General features: G+C 49.0%; 2 protein-coding genes across 2 annotated transcripts; both read left to right on the top strand.

Moving 5' to 3' along the window:
• The first annotated feature begins 3,550 nt into the window (after positions 1-3,550).
• On the top strand, positions 3,551-5,328 carry LOC142600082 (putative G-protein coupled receptor 19). Its single transcript, XM_075742896.1, has one exon. The coding sequence runs from the start codon at positions 3,560-3,562 to the stop codon at positions 4,787-4,789; it is 1,230 nt and encodes a 409-aa protein (XP_075599011.1). The 5' UTR covers positions 3,551-3,559; the 3' UTR covers positions 4,790-5,328.
• A 3,758-nt stretch (positions 5,329-9,086) lies between these two features.
• On the top strand, positions 9,087-10,592 carry LOC142600081 (putative G-protein coupled receptor 19). The gene has a single exon (XM_075742894.1). The coding sequence runs from the start codon at positions 9,096-9,098 to the stop codon at positions 10,323-10,325; it is 1,230 nt and encodes a 409-aa protein (XP_075599009.1). The 5' UTR covers positions 9,087-9,095; the 3' UTR covers positions 10,326-10,592.
• Positions 10,593-21,533: the final 10,941 nt, after the last annotated feature.

Genomic DNA, 21,533 nt, shown 5'->3' with positions numbered 1-21,533 from the left:
CTCTTGGTGCGGGCCTGTCCCACCTCGATGGTAAGAGAAATCTCAACCTTGGAGGCTTCCCCTCCCCGGTGGGCCCTGCTCCACAGGCTTTCGCCTAGCAGAGACTTTTACCTGAGACGTCTCCCCAGCCCAACTCTGTGCAGCTTTCACCACGCCTTACGAGCAGGCCTCCCGTGCTCCTAGTGTGGGCCTGTCCCAATGCGGGCCTGTCCCGGTGCGGGCCTGTCCCAAAGCGGGCCTGTCCCGGAGAGCCACGGGGCTCCTTGAATAAGGCCTTCAACTTGTGCTCTTGGTGCGGGCCTGTCCCACCACAATGGTAAGAGCAAATATTCAAAAAAAAACAATATTCAAATCAAATAAGAATGCCTTTACCTCTCCCAGGGGTCTTGCTCAGAGCTCTTCGGTCCGGGGATCAGAGGTTCTCCCCGAGAATTCCCCGGTGCCGGCTGGAGATCCTGCGATCCCACGGATCCGTCGGAGTTCAAAAGCAGAGTCCCATCTGGGTCGCCAGAAACTGTCACCGAAATCCAGGAATAAACCTCGTAACACCAATGTAGTGTTAAAAGGCAGGCATTCTTTATTGCAGTGCTGGATGCACAGGGGATAGCTCCACCCAACGTGCATACCTAGCCTACGAACATGCACATATTTATATTCTCAATACACACATGGTTACAATTACATCACATAGTTAGATGGTTACTTCATTATGATTGGTGTAAAACTTTCTCGCTTTGCTTTTAAAGCTACAGACTTAAAGAAATTCAGAGAGCATGCCCAGTGAGGGGTGGTCGTACCTTGGAGGTGGGTAGCTTTTAGCATGGAGGTGTGTTTTGGTATTATAATGAGATTATAATGAACAAAGTTCACTCAAAGGACATGATTTTGACAGAAAATGAAATATTATTTGGCTCATGTGCCAACCACGCAGTTTATCAGTTCCATGGTACATACCAACCACACAGTTTCTCAGTTCCATGGCACCACCAAGCTCTCAGGTTCTCATGCCTAAAATGTTTTTCTCATTCCCTACTACTGCTAATAATCTCATCTTGATCCCATCACCATGGTTAAAAAGTTAAACACATCGGTTACACCTTCCCAGAGCTGCGCAAGGGCTTCCCCGGGACACAGCTGTGCCAGAGGTTCCGTGTTGTGTGTTGGTGTCAGTTGCTCAGGGCAACCCTTCAGTTGCCCCGTGGGTCACCCACAGACCTGCACAGCCTTCGGGTCGCTGCAGGACGGGCTCTGCTGTGAGCTGGGAAGGGTCAGACTTGCTGCTTGGGAGGTCCCTGACCGAGGTAAGGACGTCGACCCTCTCCCAGGGTTTTCTCCCCGGCGCACAGAGATCCTCCTCAACAGCTGACGCCAGTCGCACCTCGTGACAGTTCAGCCGGCGCAGCCCGGGGCTCCGCTGCTGGGAATCCCCCCACATCTCAGCTGCGTGGGGCCATTGACCTCTTCCTCCAGAGTTTTCCTTCTAAATCAAAACTCTGCCATGCAGAAAAAAATCTTCTGCAGGTTTTGTGGGGAGGGGGTCGTGCCACCTGGTTCTCAGGGCGACAGAGGGAAACGCTGCCCTTGACGGGGCAGGGAACTAAGGAGGCAAGGACATGCGGGGACAGCCTTGGTGGTTGGGAGAGACTCTTAAAGGCATACGATGGCCAGCTCTTGATGAACACTTCCTCACTGTGGAAGGCATGAGGAGGATTCACGGTGAGCAGCGCCCACCCAGCCCGCAGTCAGCCCTCTCGCTGTGCTGCCTTGTCTTCGCAAATTCCAGACCTGGCCGGTCTTCCAAAATTACGCCCAGAACAACAAGATTCGGGGATATTAGGGATCGTAACACCAAGGTTACTAAGGACTGCATGGGAGCAGGCTGGGGCTGCTAGCATCCTTACTGAGGCAGACGTCATGAGCGTGGAAGATATTACCCCCCATTCCACCTCTCGGTGAAAGAAGCACCTCCTCTGTCTGTCTACAGGATGGGCTGATGTCACGTCGAGTGAGAAGCTGGTCTGGGTTTTGGCAGCTTCCACAGACATTGGGAAGCACAGCTCATTTCCGGGAGGAGTGGGGCATATTCCGCTCACTCAGTCTGCAGGTCACCAGTGTTGGGGAACCTGCACCACAGTCTCTACCTCTGAAAGGGACAGGTATCTCTCAGAAGACAGAAATGCCTGTCCTCAAAGACTCAGGTCACTCATCAGAATCGGCAGGAAACTCAATGGCCTCTCCTCTACCAGAGAGTCTCGCAGTCTCTTTCTGAGCCTTTCTCGGAAGTCATCTACTTGCAGTAGGACCTATACGACTGTGGTGGGGGCCAGGTGCCCACCGGAGCCGCTCGATCACTCCCCTCCTTCGCTAGACAGGGGAGAAAAGGTATACCAAAAAGCTTATGGGTCGAGAGAAGGACAGGCAGAGATCACTCACTAATTATCGTCACGAGCAAAACAGACTGAACTGAGAGAGGAAATTCATCTAATTTATTACTCAGCAAAACAGAGGAGAGGAATGAGAAATAAAATCCAATCTTAAAACACCTCTCCCCACCCCTCCCATCTTCCCAGGCTCAGCTTCACTCCCGGCTTCAACCCCCGCCCGCCCCCCCCCGCAGCAGCACAGGGGGACGGGGAACGGGGGTTACGGTCACTTCATCACACCTTGTTTCTGCCGCTTCCTCATCCTCAGGGGGAGGACTCCTCTCATCGTTCCCCTGCTCCAACGTGGAGTCCCTCTCACGGGAGACAGTCCCGCACGACCTTCTCCAACGTCAGTCTCTCCCACGGGGTCCAGACCTTCAGGAGCAGACTGCTCCAGCGTGGGTCCCCCTCGGGGTCACAAGTCCTGCCAGCCAACCTGCTCCAGCGTGGGGTCCTCTCTCTCTCTCTCTCTCCCCACGGGTCCACAGGTCCTGCCAGGAGCTTGCTCCAGCGTGGGCTTCCCACAGGCCACAGCCTCCTTCAGGTGCCTCCACCTGCTCCGGCGTGGGGTCCTCCACGGGCTGCAGGTGGAATCTCTACACCCCCTCATCCTTCCTCCATGGGCTGCAGGGGGACAGCCTGCTTCACCATGGTCTTCACCACAAGCTGCACGGGGATCTCTGCTCCAGCGCCTGGAGCACCTCCTCCCCCTCCTTCTGCGCTGACCTGGGTGTCTGCAGAGTTTCTTACGTCTTCTCACTCCTCTCTCCGGCTGCAAAAGCGCTCTCTAACTGGTTTTTCCCTTCTTAAATATGTGATCACAGAGGCGCTGATTGGCTTGGCCTTGGCCAGGGCTGGGTCTGTCTTGGAGCTGGCTGGCATTGGCTTCATCAGACACAGGGGAAGCCTCTAGCAGTTTCTCACAGAAGCCACCCCTGCAGCCCCCCCCCGCCCCCCCCACCCCCGCTACCAAAACCTTGCCATGCAAACCCAGCACCGGGACTTCCAAGCACCTCTCTTTGCTAAGGAAGGTGTTTCACACATACTTGTTAAAGATAACCTTTTCTCTTCTCTTCTCTTCTCCTCTCTCTCTATGCAGCGCCTGAGCAAAAGAGGTGGCCGTGTTTGCCCACAGCATGGACAACAGCAGCGGTCCTTTTCTTCTCCCAACTTTATTGCTCCTGCTGCAGAACAGGAGCGACCCCGAAACCTCCAACCCTCCAGCTGGCTACGAGATGACAGAGTCAGCCATAGGGCCCAGCTCAAGCAGGAACCACACTGTCTGGCAGTATGACCTGAGGCCGGGGGAAATTGCAGTAGCCAGCATGGTTTTGGGAGCGTTGTGGCTGGTTTCCATCTTTGGAAACTCCCTCGTTTGCCTAGTGATCCGCAGGAGCAGGAGGACACAATCCACCACCAACTATTTTGTTGTCTCCGTGGCTTGCGCAGACCTTCTCATCAGCGTCGCAAGCGTGCCCTTCGTGCTGCTCCAGTTTACCTATGGCAGGTGGCCGCTGGGGAACGCAATGTGCAAGCTGGTAAGGTACGTACAGTACCTCACCCCTGGCGTCCAGATCTACGTGCTCCTCTCCATATGCGTGGATCGGTTCTACACTATTGTCTACCCCCTGAGCTTCAAAGTGTCCCGGGAGAAAGCCAAGAAAATGATTCTGGCCTCTTGGCTCTTTGAGGCCGTATTGGCATCACCGGCTTTCTTTTTCTATGGCTCCCACAGCGACGACCACTGCAACTTCTTTCTCCCCACTTCTTGGGAAGGAGCCGCCTACAGTATCATCCACCTCTTGGTGGTCTTGCTGATCCCATCCATCGCCATTATGCTCTTCTACCAGAAGGTCATCGTGCACATTTGGAGAATAGGCACCGATGGCATGACTGTCAGGAGGACGATGAATATTGTCCCAAGAACCAAGGTGAAAACCATCAAGATGTTCTTAATGTTAAACTCGGTGTTTCTCCTGTCCTGGCTCCCTTTTTATGTGGTACAGCTGTGGCACCCGCAGGAAACAGACTGCAGAACAAGCTCCTTGGTTTTCCTGGCCATCACCTGGATCTCGTTCAGTTCTTCAGCCTCAAAGCCAACCATCTACTCCATCTACAATGCCAACTTCAGAAGAGGGATGAAAGAGACTTTTTGCATGTCCGCCATGAAATGCTACAGAAGCAATGCGTACACCATCACCACCAGTTCCAGGATAGCCAAGAAAAATCACGTTGGGATTGCGGAAGTTCCAGCTCCGGCCAAAAGGGTCACCAAAGACTCTGTCTACGAGGCTTTTAACAGAGAAGCAAAGGAAAAAAAGCTTGCGTGGCCGATTCAGTCCAATCCCCCAAATACGTTTGTCTAGTTGGCTTCATTGCTTTGAGAATTTCCTCTGTTCCCCCAGAAGAAGGAGCTTTCTCTCAGTGTTGAACCACTGTATAGTTACAGGTTTTTAATGCAACTTCTAGGGAAGAAAAACAGATGTTTTATTTTATTAAATGCATTGGTTTTGATGCGTCCAGTCCATTTCATTTCGGTTACGTTCCACTTTGTGGAGCAACTCTGCCTGAATCACGAGCGTAACTTTGTTCCAAACCAGAAAAGCTCTGACCCTCTGAGTACGTAGGGCAAAAGGGAAAGGACAACCGCTGCTGTTTTGCATGACTGTACATTGGCCAGCAGGCATAAGTGTCTAAGTCCACCCAAAGCCATCTAGACTCCCTTTCCTTACAGCCCTGTGACTACTGTTGCCCTGGGGTTTTCCTGCTCGTTCAGACCGCAGGGGGAAGATGTCTGTACGTGGGCAATGCCGGCATAACTCTGAGCCCACGGACACGAGCGGTAAAATTCCCCCTGCCCCGGGGGGTCAGCGTCAGGCCAGCGCTGAATGCCCGTGCCTCTCGGGCGCTGTGCCTCTCCAGAGGTCTCGTGGCCCAAACTGCCTGAGAAGAGTCCTCCCCTTGGCCTTGCCCTCCTGGACTTATGGCGAGCTGCTTCTACACCCAGCCTGGTGCACCCACCCAGAAGCCAGGGGTGGTGGGCACCGCCTGGGAGAAGCCTTGCTGATCAAAAGGGCTCACGGCTGTAGCAGGCACACAGGGACTCCTCTCCTGGTCGATTTAGTGTATCCCCTGGCCTGCGTCCCTCTTCCTGAGGTACGGCTCTGGCAGCAGCAGCAGCAAACCGTGGGTTTTCCCAAAGAGGAGCAGCAAAAGGAGCTCTGCAGGATGCCTAGCGGCGTCCTCCTTGGGCGCACGTGTACACGGGTCCCTAACAGGCATCCATCCCAGAGCAGACAAGCTGGCAGGGAGCTGCGGCTGCGGGTGGAGCCGCCTCCTGCTGCTCTTTCTCCGCCAGCACACTGAGAAAACCACCCAAGGGGACCAAGCAGAGCTTCGCTCCTGGTGCGAAGGGGAACGGCACCGGCTGTGCCGGCCGGGGAAGAGCGGGGAGAGGCAGGGGCTCCTCTGCACCCCGCTGCACCCCACGGCGGTGGCGTCTGCTCCTCTCATGAGGATGGAGTACCACCACCGGTAGGACCCAGAAGCTGTGCTTCAGTGCTAGCTGAGAAACAGAGAGGTTGCTCCTGCAGCCAGGGTAGGTGGAAACTACCCTCTAAAAGGCAGACGGGTCATGGATTGGCTTAGCGTTAGAGGGGGTGGTGTAGTAAGCAAGGAGAGTCCACGTTGGACAACTGCTCTGTGCTGCTTGAGAGAGGTAAACACCAAAGGCTCCCAACTTCAACCACTCCCCGTCTGACAGCGAGCTGTTTGGCAGCTCACAGAGCCATAACGTCCTTTAAAGTCAGTTCTCGCCTCCTTGTTGGCCTTGTGCTCCCCACTGTGGTGACGTTCACTAGGCAGACTCAGAGCTGTGGAGGCTCTGTGTTTTGCGGTGCCCAGGCAAGGCAATGTCTGTCCGGGGGACAGAAAGGGGGAGGAAGGACTGCAAGGGTCTGGCGAGCAGAGCAGGGGACGTCCTTGACAGGACCAGGAGAAAGGGGAGACAGTAAGCTGGGCCATGGGTGTTTCCAAAGAACAGGGCTTGGCCTCCTCTGGCAATGCCTGGACCCCTGCAAACCCACAGGTCATGTCTCCGAATGGTTTGGCTTACGAGGGACCTTAAAGATCATGTCCACAGGGGACTGATGAGCTCCGAAATTGGGCACATCCCAAGGCCACGACAAGGTGACTGGGTCCCTTCCCAGAGCTGAGCAAGGGCTTCCCCGGGACACAGCTGTGCCAGAGGTTCCGTGTTGTGTGTTGGTGTCAGTTGCTCAGGGCAACCCTTCAGTTGCCCCGTGGGTCACCCACAGACCTGCACAGCCTTCGGGTCGCTGCAGGACGGGCTCTGCTGTGAGCTGGGAAGGGTCAGACTTGCTGCTTGGGAGGTCCCTGACCGAGGTAAGGACGTCGACCCTCTCCCAGGGTTTTCTCCCCGGCGCACAGAGATCCTCCTCAACAGCTGACGCCAGTCGCACCTAGTGACAGTTCAGCCGGCGCAGCCCGAGGCTCCGCTGCTGGGAATCCCCCCACATCTCAGCTGCGTGGGGCCATTGACCTCTTCCTCCAGAGTTTTCCTTCTAAATCAAAACTCTGCCATGCAGAAAAAAATCTTCTGCAGGTTTTGTGGGGAGGGGGTCGTGCCACCTGGTTCTCAGGGCGACAGAGGGAAACGCTGCCCTTGACGGGGCAGGGAACTAAGGAGGCAAGGACATGCGGGGACAGCCTTGGTGGTTGGGAGAGACTCTTAAAGGCATACGATGGCCAGCTCTTGATGAACACTTCCTCACTGTGGAAGGCATGAGGAGGATTCACGGTGAGCAGCGCCCACCCAGCCCGCAGTCAGCCCTCTCGCTGTGCTGCCTTGTCTTCGCAAATTCCAGACCTGGCCGGTCTTCCAAAATTACGCCCAGAACAACAAGATTTGGGGATATTAGGGATCGTAACACCAAGGTTACTAAGGACTGCATGGGAGCAGGCTGGGGCTGCTAGCATCCTTACTGAGGCAGACGTCATGAGCGTGGAAGATATTACCCCCCATTCCACCTCTCGGTGAAAGAAGCACCTCCTCTGTCTGTCTACAGGATGGGCTGATGTCACGTCGAGTGAGAAGCTGGTCTGGGTTTTGGCAGCTTCCACAGACATTGGGAAGCACAGCTCATTTCCGGGAGGAGTGGGGCATATTCCGCTCACTCAGTCTGCAGGTCACCAGTGTTGGGGAACCTGCACCACAGTCTCTACCTCTGAAAGGGACAGGTATCTCTCAGAAGACAGAAATGCCTGTCCTCAAAGACTCAGGTCACTCATCAGAATCGGCAGGAAACTCAATGGCCTCTCCTCTACCAGAGAGTCTCGCAGTCTCTTTCTGAGCCTTTCTCGGAAGTCATCTACTTGCAGTAGGACCTATACGACTGTGGTGGGGGCCAGGTGCCCACCGGAGCCGCTCGATCACTCCCCTCCTTCGCTAGACAGGGGAGAAAAGGTATACCAAAAAGCTTATGGGTCGAGAGAAGGACAGGCAGAGATCACTCACTAATTATCGTCACGAGCAAAACAGACTGAACTGAGAGAGGAAATTCGTCTAATTTATTACTCAGCAAAACAGAGGAGAGGAATGAGAAATAAAATCCAATCTTAAAACACCTCTCCCCACCCCTCCCATCTTCCCAGGCTCAGCTTCACTCCCGGCTTCAACCCCCGCCCGCCCCCCCCCGCAGCAGCACAGGGGGACGGGGAACGGGGGTTACGGTCACTTCATCACACCTTGTTTCTGCCGCTTCCTCATCCTCAGGGGGAGGACTCCTCTCATCGTTCCCCTGCTCCAACGTGGAGTCCCTCTCACGGGAGACAGTCCCGCACGACCTTCTCCAACGTCAGTCTCTCCCACGGGGTCCAGACCTTCAGGAGCAGACTGCTCCAGCGTGGGTCCCCCTCGGGGGCACAAGTCCTGCCAGCCAACCTGCTCCAGCGTGGGGTCCTCTCTCTCTCTCTCTCTCTCTCTCCCCACGGGTCCACAGGTCCTGCCGGGAGCTTGCTCCAGCGTGGGCTTCCCACGGGCCACAGCCTCCTTCAGGTGCCTCCACCTGCTCCGGCGTGGGGTCCTCCACGGGCTGCAGGTGGAATCTCTACACCCCCTCATCCTTCCTCCATGGGCTGCAGGGGGACAGCCTGCTTCACCATGGTCTTCACCACGAGCTGCAGGGGGATCTCTGCTCCAGCGCCTGGAGCACCTCCTCCCCCTCCTTCTGCGCTGACCTGGGTGTCTGCAGAGTTTCTTACGTCTTCTCACTCCTCTCTCCGGCTGCAAAAGCGCTCTCTAACTGGTTTTTCCCTTCTTAAATATGTGATCACAGAGGCGCTGATTGGCTTGGCCTTGGCCAGGGCTGGGTCTGTCTTGGAGCTGGCTGGCATTGGCTTCATCAGACACAGGGGAAGCCTCTAGCAGTTTCTCACAGAAGCCACCCCTGCAGCCCCCCCCGCCCCCCCACCCCCACCCCCGCTACCAAAACCTTGCCATGCAAACCCAACACCAGGACTTCCAAGCACCTCTCTTTGCTAAGGAAGGTGTTTCACACATACTTGTTAAAGATAACCTTTTCTCTTCTCTTCTCTTCTCCTCTCTCTCTATGCAGCGCCTGAGCAAAAGAGGTGGCCGTGTTTGCCCACAGCATGGACAACAGCAGCGGTCCTTTTCTTCTCCCAACTTTATTGCTCCTGCTGCAGAACAGGAGCGACCCCGAAACCTCCAACCCTCCAGCTGGCTACGAGATGACAGAGTCAGCCATAGGGCCCAGCTCAAGCAGGAACCACACTGTCTGGCAGTATGACCTGAGGCCGGGGGAAATTGCAGTAGCCAGCATGGTTTTGGGAGCGTTGTGGCTGGTTTCCATCTTTGGAAACTCCCTCGTTTGCCTAGTGATCCGCAGGAGCAGGAGGACACAATCCACCACCAACTATTTTGTTGTCTCCGTGGCTTGCGCAGACCTTCTCATCAGCGTCGCAAGCGTGCCCTTCGTGCTGCTCCAGTTTACCTATGGCAGGTGGCCGCTGGGGAACGCGATGTGCAAGCTGGTAAGGTACGTACAGTACCTCACCCCTGGCGTCCAGATCTACGTGCTCCTCTCCATATGCGTGGATCGGTTCTACACTGTCGTCTACCCCCTGAGCTTCCAAGTGTCCCGGGAGAAAGCCAAGAAAATGATTCTGGCCTCTTGGCTCTTTGAGGCCGTATTGGCATCACCGGCTTTCTTTTTCTATGGCTCCCACAGCGACGACCACTGCAACTTCTTTCTCCCCACTTCTTGGGAAGGAGCCGCCTACAGTATCATCCACCTCTTGGTGGTCTTGCTGATCCCATCCATCGCCATTATGCTCTTCTACCAGAAGGTCATCGTGCACATTTGGAGAATAGGCACCGATGGCATGACTGTCAGGAGGACGATGAATATTGTCCCAAGAACCAAGGTGAAAACCATCAAGATGTTCTTAATGTTAAACTCGGTGTTTCTCCTGTCCTGGCTCCCTTTTTACGTGGTACAGCTGTGGCACCCGCAGGAAACAGACTGCAGAACAAGCTCCTTGGTTTTCCTGGCCATCACCTGGATCTCGTTCAGTTCTTCAGCCTCAAAGCCAACCATCTACTCCATCTACAATGCCAACTTCAGAAGAGGGATGAAAGAGACTTTTTGCATGTCCGCCATGAAATGCTACAGAAGCAATGCGTACACCATCACCACCAGTTCCAGGATAGCCAAGAAAAATCACGTTGGGATCGCGGAAGTTCCAGCTCCGGCCAAAACGGTCACCAAAGACTCTGTCTACGAGGCTTTTAACAGAGAAGCAAAGGAAAAAAAGCTTGCGTGGCCGATTCAGTCCAATCCCCCAAATACGTTTGTCTAGTTGGCTTCATTGCTTTGAGAATTTCCTCTGTTCCCCCAGAAGAAGGAGCTTTCTCTCAGTGTTGAACCACTGTATAGTTACAGGTTTTTAATGCAACTTCTAGGGAAGAAAAACAGATGTTTTATTTTATTAAATGCATTGGTTTTGATGCGTCCAGTCCATTTCATTTCGGTTACGTTCCACTTTGTGGAGCAACTCTGCCTGAATCACGAGCGTAACCTTGTTCCAAAACAGGAAAGCTCTGACCCTCTGAGTACGTAGGGAAAAAGGGAAAGGACAACCGCTGCTGTTTTGCATGACTGTACATTGGCCAGCAGGCATAAGTGTCTAAGTCCACCCAAAGCCATCTAGACTTCCTGAAAGAGACAGCCTCCACCCCCCCTTACCCCACCCCACCCCCCCAGTCATCACCTTGATTAATATCAACCAAACTGAGTCTTCGTGTGGAATTTTGATGTATTTTCTTAATTCCCATTTTATTGCCCAGAAGTACAGTCGCACACCCTCAGAAAACACAGATAACTATTTATCCACAAAATGTAGTCAGCACTAGTGTCTGGTTGATGAATTCCCCTCACTCTGCCTGATCAACATGCTCCCGCGAGCTGGAGCCATGGAAGGCCCAGCGCAGGCTGCTGCACCCCTCACCTGGGATGATTTCCATTTTCAAGAGGAGAGTCCTGCAGCGTTGAGACCAGCAGTCCATCCATCCCAATATCCTATTATTGACCCTAGCCATCAGCAGGTGCTTGAGGATAGAGCATAGGAAGCAGGGAAGCTACAGAGAGGTCTCCTGACACCTCGTTCCAGCCTCTGGCAGTGGCTGCTAATTAATACCTCTCATGGGGCAGATGCCAAAAAGTGGTGCCATTCAGTAAATCCGGAGCAGGTCACAAATGGGCCTAGTCACAAAGTCCCAAAGATGGGACAAGCAGCTCCACCCTGCTCGCCCAGGCCCCATCTGAGCGGATTTCACGAGAGTTTTGCCTGAGAATCATGATTTGACCTCTTTCAGTTGAGAATCTCAAGCACTTTCTTCCTATTCTTTATTTTCTTCTCAGCTACCTCTGACAAAGTCAGAGGTTCATCCCCACCCATTCTCTCTGTGACAGTCTTGGGCTTGTAAACCTCTATTGTGTATTCTCTCTGTTATTTCTTTTCTGTACTGAATAGTATCATCCCACTCAGTCATTTCTTGCACAGAACTGGCTCCACACCAGGCTCTCCTTGGAGCACCCTAATGTAGCAGCCAGGACATGGCCAAGCATCTTCAAGTCCAGACTACCAGTAGGCATTTCACACTCAAGTCATCCTAAAAGTGTTGTGGACAGTTTTCTTCTGCTTTCAGAGCACATGTGGCACAGCCAGGTTGGTGTTTTTGCTGGGGGCCTGAAAGTGCTGCAAGAATGAAAGTTAACAGAACAAGAGCAGCAAGTACTACAAGGTGTGTTAAAGATGCTCGAGTATCTCCCTTTCCTGTCAGCAGGGAGCAGAAGCACACACGTGGTGGAGCCCCAAGCTGACATCCTCTGAAGAGACTCTCATGCTGGCAATGTGGGTGGGGAAACTCCTTTGTTGAGAAATATTCCTGCATGTAGGGTAGAAAACTTCCTTCCTCCTCCTCCTCTGCCACATGAAGCATGGTTGTAAGAACCATTACTGACTGCAGGAACACTTCCAGTATGTATTTCACAAATTCAGAAATCCCCATTAAATAAGGATCTGATATTTCTCATTAGAGCCATTAGCAAGAATTCCCATTAATTGGGAGAAAAGAGGATCTTGAAAATGAGACAAGACCAATATTTTCTGTGTGGGTCGTGTTCACAGTAGGTTGTTTCTCCCTGAAACATCACTGTATTCTTAGTTTTTCTTTGCCACTTAAATAGTTCTGACACAGTAAAATCAGATGTAGGGTAAGCAGGCCAGGTCAACTTTGCAACATTATTTTTAATGTTGGGTTGTGAGACTGAAACCCAACAGTTGTTCTTGTGGATAGAAGTAGTTTTATTAAAGAAACAGGACTGAACAGAATGAGCCCTGAGGTTGCAGATGACAACAGGCTCATGGTTACTCACCCCCTGCTAGGTCTGAGTCCAGAGGGACCCAGGACAGTTGTTCCTTCAAGTCTATGTGAATGGGAGTGCATGAGGCACCTCGTTATCTGGGCATCATGGACAGGCCAGGCCGTAACAGTCACTGTCCTGTCGAGGTGTATCCAGAGAGGCTGGAAGTGGTGAGTCCTTGTACCGTCAGACCCCATAGGTGTTCCAGTGGATGTTGCCTGTGCACAGCCAGCTTGCAGCCTGCAGGTGAGGACCAGGTATTAGACCATTATGGATCCCAAAGGAAAATACTGCTGCCTTCAGACTTGCTCCATTGCTGAAAAGGAAGGGAGGGAGAGAGGCAGTCCACGTTGCAGACCCATGGTCTACCAGATGTTATTTCACATACAAAGCCCAAAGAACACACCAGCAGGTGTGAAACCACAGACTTCTGTGCAACTTTCCCTCTTGTGAACTTGACCGCATTTCCCCACCTCCTAGAAGCTGTAAAACTACACAAGCTGGCCAGGAAAAGTCGGGGACTGCCATGACACAACAGGTAGGGACACGACATCCATGGGTTGAAACAGTTGGCAGTTCTGCCCTGAAATCACAGGCCTATCCGGCCCTGCAACCATCAGTGAAGTCTGGAGGTTGGCTTTCTCAAACCACCTTTCCCTATCAGTAAAAATCTAGTCACAGTTGTATGAGAGTAAGCGTGACTCTGCTTTATAACTTCTTTTAGCCAAAATTATACATTCTTACCAACACAAGCTGCGTTTGAACTTGGAGGAATTTGCCTGTGCAGCTGACCATTTATGCAGTTATACTGATAAACCTTCTTGATTTTTGTTTCCATACCATGCAGCTTTCAGCATGGTTAAAAAAATTATCCAGAGCAATCAAACAAAACGCACTGCTTAAATTGCTAGCTAGCCAACAGATCCCTCAATCTGAAAAGCCAGCCTTCACCACGCTGCACGAGCAAAAGGAGCAGTGATATTGCCTGTACATCAGGTGCCCACGCTCACTCCTACCTCCTTCCCTTCTCTTTTCCCCTAGTCCTGCAAATCCTTTCTTGCCCTTATCCCATCATCCGTGGCTGCTGACCAGGCTCATGCCTTGGTGAACATCATGCTTCTGGGAGAGTTGCCCGAGGAAAGGCTGCCCGAGCCGCCCTGGCAGCTCCTGCCCTTCAGATGACACCCAGCCACTGGCAGTTTGGTGCTGCCACTGTAAGAGCATGCTACAGCAGTGCTGAAGATGGAAAATATTTGACAGCTTGAAGGCTGAAATGGAAGCTACTCCATGCTTAGGGTTGACTTCGGAAACTTGTAATGAAATGGATGGAGACTGACAAGTGCTGACCTGGCACCAGAGCAAGGAGAAATCTTTTCCACTCCTTCATCATTTTAGGACAGGTGATAGATGTGTTTGATAGCACCAACTGCCAGACACCTCCTGGTCTGCCAAGGCCCCAGAGGTGCCGGAGGCTCAGGAGGAAGATCATGGATTATCTAAGCAAGAAAAGGAAAACGCTGCAGGATTTGCCTAATCAATATAAACAAATCTCTCCGCACTCCCTCACAGCTCCTCATTGCCAACAGTTTGTGATGTATCTAATGCAACACTAAAGTTAATGAGGGATGGGGGAAATTTAGGACTAAACCAAACAAAGCTATTGAGATAAGGGCACCTTGAAGAAACACACTTAAATCTGGGAATAGCCAGCGACTGCCCCTGGAGCTTCAGAGAGCTCTCAAGACACCCCTGTACCCCCGAAAGGCTGGTTAGGTGTCCGGGATGCTGACCATTGCTCCTGCATGGGTACGCATGTGTGCTCGTGAGCATGCGTGTAGCAAGGAGGAAACCAGTGTGCAGATGTGGGCTGAAGCTGGCCGGAGTTATTAGGGCAGGTTTGGCACTGAGCAAACAAAACCTCCCCGTTCACAAACAAATCTCAACCCCATCTGAAAAGGAGCAGTTCTGGGAGAGAGGACTCCTGGATCTCTAGCCCATCTGCCCTTAGTCTTTTCTGTGTAAGAACATGACACAGTGCCAGCCATTAAACATTTTTTTTTTCATTAAGGGGACATTTGTTAAGTGGAAATTTGTTAAGTGGAAATTCATCATTGCTGTTTAATTTTGGTATTAAGTAAGTGGCTTGCACTTGGGAATTACTCTTACAAATTGTCAGATTAAGTTCCCCCCTTTTTATTTCAGCAGAAAGCTGGATTTTTGGTTAAACATATTTTAAAAATTTCCAGTTGAGGTGTGGGGGTAGTAAGAAGCAGAGACACGCTGCTTGAACCTATTTTTCAGCCAGTCTCCTGGCAGTGATAGCGAGGTGGCTCTCACCCATAATTGGACTTAAGAGTTTCCATATGCCCAGCTAAGAATCCCCTGAGTTTTCCCAGTCTCCTCAGCTCAACCAGTTTGACTTCAGGATTAACTGACATTGATTTAGGAGTTGGTTTTCCAAGGTGTTGAATGCACACCATCAATTTTAGCTGAAATTCTGAGTGATCAGCCTTTCTCAATATCAGATCCTTTCTGTTGAAAAGAACAAAAAGCAGATTTGAAGTTTATTAGAGCCAGATCCATATGCTCAAAGAAAGGGTTATTAGCCCCCTAAGTGATTCTGTAAGTTATAGGTCTTTATTAGTTGGCTGTTTTCAAGCTAGCAAGTGTTGTGGAATAGGCCATTATAAATTACATAAGCTTTATTTGAATTGGGTTCTAGTAAAACATAACACGCCTACTGGAAGATTGTTACATAAATGTCACCTTCTGGTGAGCAGTCTTAACTAAAACACATATTTATTCTACACTACTGCTCACACACACAAAGTCGTCTTTCAGTTTTCTCATGAAACTGGTCCCTGGATAAAATTCAGAAGTGGCATAGACAGCAGTAATTCCTTTGTGTTCAGCATCTCAACCATTTTAGACCAGCTCTTGAATTGGTCCTACATTTGCAGGGGAATAGAAAAAATAAAAAAGATTACTTCACCAAATAAGTTAATTTGTCCTTGTCTCATGCCTGCCCAGACACTAGCTTTTTCACTGCATGTACAGGTAAGAGCGAGAGACGCTTTTGTTTCCGTGGTTTGGGGAGGAGGGACTGATCAAGGACTTACTTTTTTTGTTGCTTTTTTGTTTGTTTGGTTTTTTTTTTTTTTTTGAGACAACATAGAATTGCACAGCAGATGCCACGTACGAATGGGTGTAATTTCCCTTCTTATTTCCAAAGGCACTACAGCGCTTCTCCTCAGCCCTGGAGATTTACCGCCTCCACTGCAATATCTACTCTGCAGAGTCCCTCCCCGTATTGATCCAAACACAGGAAGGAAAATTATTAAGTGATATCCAGACTTAGCAAGATTTCAGTTTATTTACCCGTTACGTGTAAATGCAGCAGGAGTAGCCCAGAGTTTCTCATTAACTCACAGCACTGCCAGGAGCTGATCTGCTGTCAGGCTTTCTGCAGACTCTGAAACAGCTCTTGCCATGTTATTGACTTGGTCTTTCTTATTAATCCAGGGCATCTTTCTCAGAATGAAGTCTTGAGGTTGTATATTTTTTTCCTCAAGAAGAGGGATGTTGGGGATGTGGCCCTTGGCCCTCGTACGAGGAGTTGCGCTGCCAGCACCAGTCCATGGCAGAAAACATTGAGTTTAATCACGCATAATCTTAGGACGCTAGCAGAAGGCAGCCACCACTTCAGTACAGGCCGGACATACTAAGAGCTATTCCAAAATACTTCAATGGAGGGCGATACAGCAAAAGGTGGCTCTCCACAAACTGCTCTTGAACCTACAACAGCACCTCTGTAAGTCCCACCAGAGAGCTCCAGTCCTGGGTGTGATGACAGACACGCTGCCTTTCCATCACCACTCTGCACCGCTGTTCATCGCCCCCCACACAGAGGCTGCCATCCAGAAATCTTAACGCTACTACTGGCCAGCTTCTGACAGCCAAACAATGTTTTTGATGGCCAAGTTCCTAGTTCTGTCTTCAAAGATAGTTTCCCACTTGTTGATCACATCAACTGTCATGACAAATTCCTATCATTTGGAGTTTTATCTTCAGTTATCTCTTTCCTCTATTAAAAAAATCTATTCATGGCAGTAAGCACTTTTGAATATATCTGAGTATTATATTTCAGGTATTTCATGTCATCATGGAAGTTTGGCTTGTGAAAGGATACAGGGGGAACGTCTTTAATCGAAAATGACCCTTTCAGTGGTTTACCAAAACTCTCCACAGATGTAGCGCAGTTCCCAGAGTGTAAGGGATGTACTTATTGCAGTGGCTTTTGTAGTATGAGCAGAGTGTGCACAGGACATATGATACTACCAACCTTGCTCACACTGCACATATGCAGAAGAAAATTCAGTGCAACCTCATCATTAGCATGCAGAGAGCTTCCTGGGAGGTGGTACCTCTCTTTAGTCTTCTCAGCTTAACTCCTGCTTGGGGAAAGGAGATACAATGATCTGTACAGAGAAAAACTCCCTGCGGAGCCCAACTATCTACCTGCCACACTGATCTAGAAATGAAAGCACCCCTCACCCTTTACAGAGTGCTCACTGTAACTCATTCCTTACATTTAATATTTTTCCCTGTGATTTCCTCGTAATTGCAAGACCAGTAGCATTCTCACCTTAGTTCTCAGGCTTACCTTCATCTAAATTTCCCTAAAAACACATTTGATTTCTCTAAGGCTTTTAGAATTCAAGCAGGGGCAAGACAGCAGCACACCATATATAAAGACACAAACAAGGACAACAAACACACAAACTAAACCGTTTTAACGTAACAACCCTTTGGCTTAAAAGACACACAGAACATAACTTAGATTAGGGCATCCTATTCACAAATCTCTCACATGAGGCACCTGTAAAACACCTGCATGGCGCCAAACCTTCTGTACACTTGCAGCAGGAGAGTTAACGTAAAGAGGTTACAGTCCTCATTTAATTTATGTACAGTCTTCAGCCAGTAAAAATGTGGCCTTTAACACTGATAGCACATGAGAAAGTTTTCCAAACATTATAGGGGCAGAGGCTGTGTAAGAAATGAGTGGCAATGCTCCTGTTTCCAAGCCAAAGATATGAAAATTGAGTATTAGGGTTTCAAGCTCACCTGACTTGACTTTTACCATTCAAATATTCGGTTTTAATTAGTACTACTTTCTCAGTTTAGCTATTTTACAGAGTATCTCAGAAGTGCTAGTTGAAAAAATCATTTATTTTTCATTTGTTGAGAAATTTATCACATACCATAAATGTACATGACACCTTGAAGTAAAAGGTTTTTCATCCACTAATATAACACAGCTGTAAATTTTGAAATCCCAGTATAAGTGAGCTGTTGATTTCAGCTTTACAGAGCAATCTCCAGGCTCTTCAACCACTCCGGTTACACAGAAGTCTTATCTCTTAGATGGACTCTGGCCAAAATTGATCCAAAATGTAGAACTGTGAACCAAGAATCTCTCAGACTTTTGGGCACACACAAGCTCATTTTGGCACTTGTTTATCACCAGCCTGGTTTGCTGGGGAACCAGGGCTTAGGCAATTGTGGTTGCAGTCAGTCTGCATCAGCAACTTAGGAGTCCCTTCACCAACTCTAACTCAATGTGAAAGGGCAGTCGTAAAGCTAATAGAGTTTCAGGGACTAACAAATCTAGGGCTGATTGGACCAACCTATCCACCCAGAGACTTCCATCACCCTCGTTGTACTCTGAGAGCAGCGCACCAGCCAGCCGGCACATGTCCTTGCTCACCAGTTAATTTGCAAGCAAGAGCGAAGGTCAGCCACAGCCTGGCTGTCTCCTGCTCATCAGCAGGGCTCGGGGAGTCAAAAGCGGGGGCAGCTGCGGTTACTGAATGAAGGAAAGGGAAAAGTAAGACAAAGAGGACAAACCCCAAGGAAATCAGGCTGTAGGGACTTTACAAGCAGAACAATTCACTTTATAGCAACAGTCAAAATCCCTTCCTGTGAGATTTTACCATGCAAACATTTCTGTAATTTCAGTGTATGAAATCAGCACAAGCATAACTGAATATATTAGCATTATTAAAGCTAAGATAAAAGCAAAAAAACCCAAGTGTGCTATTTATTCATTCTGCATCCAAACACTGGAGGAAAATAAAAGGATGCTAGTGATGGTAGCTATGAGCTTCTGCATCATTTAAGTGTATGGTTACAAATGATCAGGTTGGAGCAGTTTAACAAGTTTCTGCCTTTCAGATGAGAAAAAAAAAAACCAAAACAAAACCCTGACTCTAAACAGGCCCAGTCCAATCAAAGCCAAAGGAAAATGAGCTTGTGAAAACAGCCCTTCAGTGGCCCTGGCAATATCAGAAACACTCCGACACAGGTAATGATATTTTAATCTTCAAAGGAGGGAGCTAAAGTGACAACTCTACAAAAACCCCACTTTGAATGGAAAAGCAAAGCTGGTGTACAGGTAGAAGAAGAGCTTGAAACCCTACATTAATTGTTTAATGAAAGCAATTCAAGTTCCTTTTTTTTTTTTTTGGAGGGCGTAAGAGGAGTTTGCAGGGGTCCAGGCTTCCAAGTGTCAGGTACCCTCACGGCAAAGGATTGCTGCCAGGCATAAGCCCCACACTTGATTCTGTCTTGCAGCCAGATCACTGCAAGAGAAACACTACTAGCTAAGTTTTCCTTGCTCCTTGCTATAGTACTGATCTCAAAAGCACCCAATGCTCCTTGGAAGGTTAGCCGGTCAGCTCCCCCCACAACAAAAAAAAAAAAAAAAAAAACACAAACCTGGAGTGCATCAGCATTGATCCTCTGCTCTACTCTTACCATATCCACGTAGAACTTCAAATCAAGCACGACAGAAAAATGGCATACATGGAAGAAATTCTGCTTAGAAGCATCCTTGACAATCCTTGCACTTCTCCCCATCCTTTCTAATTAACTTGAAATTGTACTTTATAAAATTCTCACTGATGTCTGAAAACAGTTATATACTAATGAAGACAAGGAAAAAGAGGTTTTACAGTAACAAAGAAAATTATTTTAATCCATGTTAACAGGTGATATTTAAAGTTACAGCTGGTGATAGTATTTCTGACAGACCAAGGGAAAGCTGTGTTAATAACAGGCACATTTGTGTCGTTTATAGGACTTATTTCATGCAAAGAGCATGCTTCAGAAAAAATGCAGGGTGAATGCAAGCAATCACAACAGGCCATTCACCATTCTGCCTACTTTTTTTGTTAATACATTCACAAAATTGCAACTGTGCTCATTCCACAAGGAAGAAGTTCACGGCAGAGGGATTAAAACAGACAACCTTTATCATCGTTCTCCAGCTGCCAGTCAGCCTTTTTTATCTGCCAGCATGTGTAGACAATATCAGCTCCATTAGCAATGCCACTCCTTTAGTGGCACTGGATTGAAACGACGACAACATTAAGCGGCTACAGCAAAAAGACACAAGACCACATAAATCCAGAAAGCTGAAGTAGTTAATTGGCTGTTTCTCAAACACCCACAGCAATCCACTTTGGTTCTATTGGTATACTAGTAATTAAAAAGCTAATTGCTATTTCATTTTGGAAGGCGAGAAACCCTAAGAATAAAGTAATGAGAAACGCAGCTTACTGAAGTGAGACCGGTAACGCGCTCTGTTCTCCTCAATAGATCCCCCTGCAGTGTGAGCTATCACCTTGTGATGGTTTCTGCAAATACATGTCACAAGAGTAACTAGCTGATCTGAAATCTAGGTGATACATCCTTCCCCTTTCTCCATCTGAGATCCCAGACAGGATTCTAGGTTTAAATGAAAAACTAACACTGTTATTCTATTCACTTTGGTAAAACCTCTTCTGGCTGATGTTCATAAGATAAAGGCCTTGGGCCAAAATTTTCTCTCACAAACGAATTCCCCCGACAGCTGCATAGATAAAGAAGCCCAAGCTGAACTTACCCTTTTGTTTGAAAACACCGTCACTGGTGAAAATGCTGGGCAACCTGGAATTTTACAGAAATACAAGTAACAGAATAATCTAAATCTCAATGTTTCAAGTGAAAGAAGACTTACAACTTTGTGAGCAGCAAAACTGCTTCAACGCAACTGCTACAACTGAACAATGTTGTCATTGCTGTCCGCTGCTGCTGTCTGCTAACGGTGTTGCCTTCCTCCTGATCATACAGCTAAACAGCGGAATGCTTGAACAAGCAAAAAAACACTCTGGGGTAAGCTGGTATCAGTACTGCTTCTGCTAGGCTATGCAGAGAAACAAGAACTTGGGTCGTGAGCTACAAAGGGTGATGATATTATTAAGCTCTTGCAGTGCAGAAGGGGCATTCACTCTGATGTTACTGAGAGCTTAAAAAGCAAAAGGGGGTATTCGGTGGGTGGGTGTGGTACAGCATGTGTGCAGAGGGAAAGAGAAACAGCAGAATAACTCATGTTTTCACGTGGTCCTCTGGAAAAGGAACCCTTGACAGCTTTTGAAAATAGCTGCCAGACCACTTAGGGAAGAAACGAGATTCAAAGACTACTTTTTTTTCTGTAGGGAAAAAGGAATACATACTGAAGAGTGAGAGATGTCAAAGTACTGCTTAGGGGAGAAGAAAGAAAAAGCCTAGAAATGCAAAACAGAAAACACTGACCTAGCAACACAGCCGGATCTATGTTTGATAGGGAGTAGGAAAGAATTGTTCCTGCATCAGCAAGCATTCGCAGCATGCCACATAAGGACATGGTGAAGTTGGAGGACACTGCTGGTATGCTCTACCACAAGAATATGCAGCATTGCTGTCACCAGCACTGTATAATTTGACAAAAATGTATTTTGAAAGTTGCCATAAGAAAGAAGGTATGGAAAAACTCACCTTTTATAGCAAGCCATTTCTATTCACATTGAACACCCCATCTCATGAAAACATGCATTTTATAATCCACTTGTAGTCTTATACTCACAAATTTATTTCATCATCAGAATACCTATCAGTGGCAGTATAGTTAAGAATGTCACCATTACCGACCCTAATATACATAGATCATACATAAGAATTGCTTGAAGGAGCGGTTACTCTTAGTAGTGTTGATTAAGCCAGTTGTGAGTTACAGGCAGACACACAAAAAAAAAGCAGGCTAATCTTGCACTAGTTACGG

Source organism: Balearica regulorum, chromosome 1 (genome assembly GCF_011004875.1).
Source record: "Balearica regulorum gibbericeps isolate bBalReg1 chromosome 1, bBalReg1.pri, whole genome shotgun sequence".
Classification (NCBI taxonomy): domain Eukaryota; kingdom Metazoa; phylum Chordata; class Aves; order Gruiformes; family Gruidae; genus Balearica; species Balearica regulorum.
Note: the sequence above shows the minus strand (reverse complement) of the source record. Positions and strands in the feature narration are given on the sequence as shown.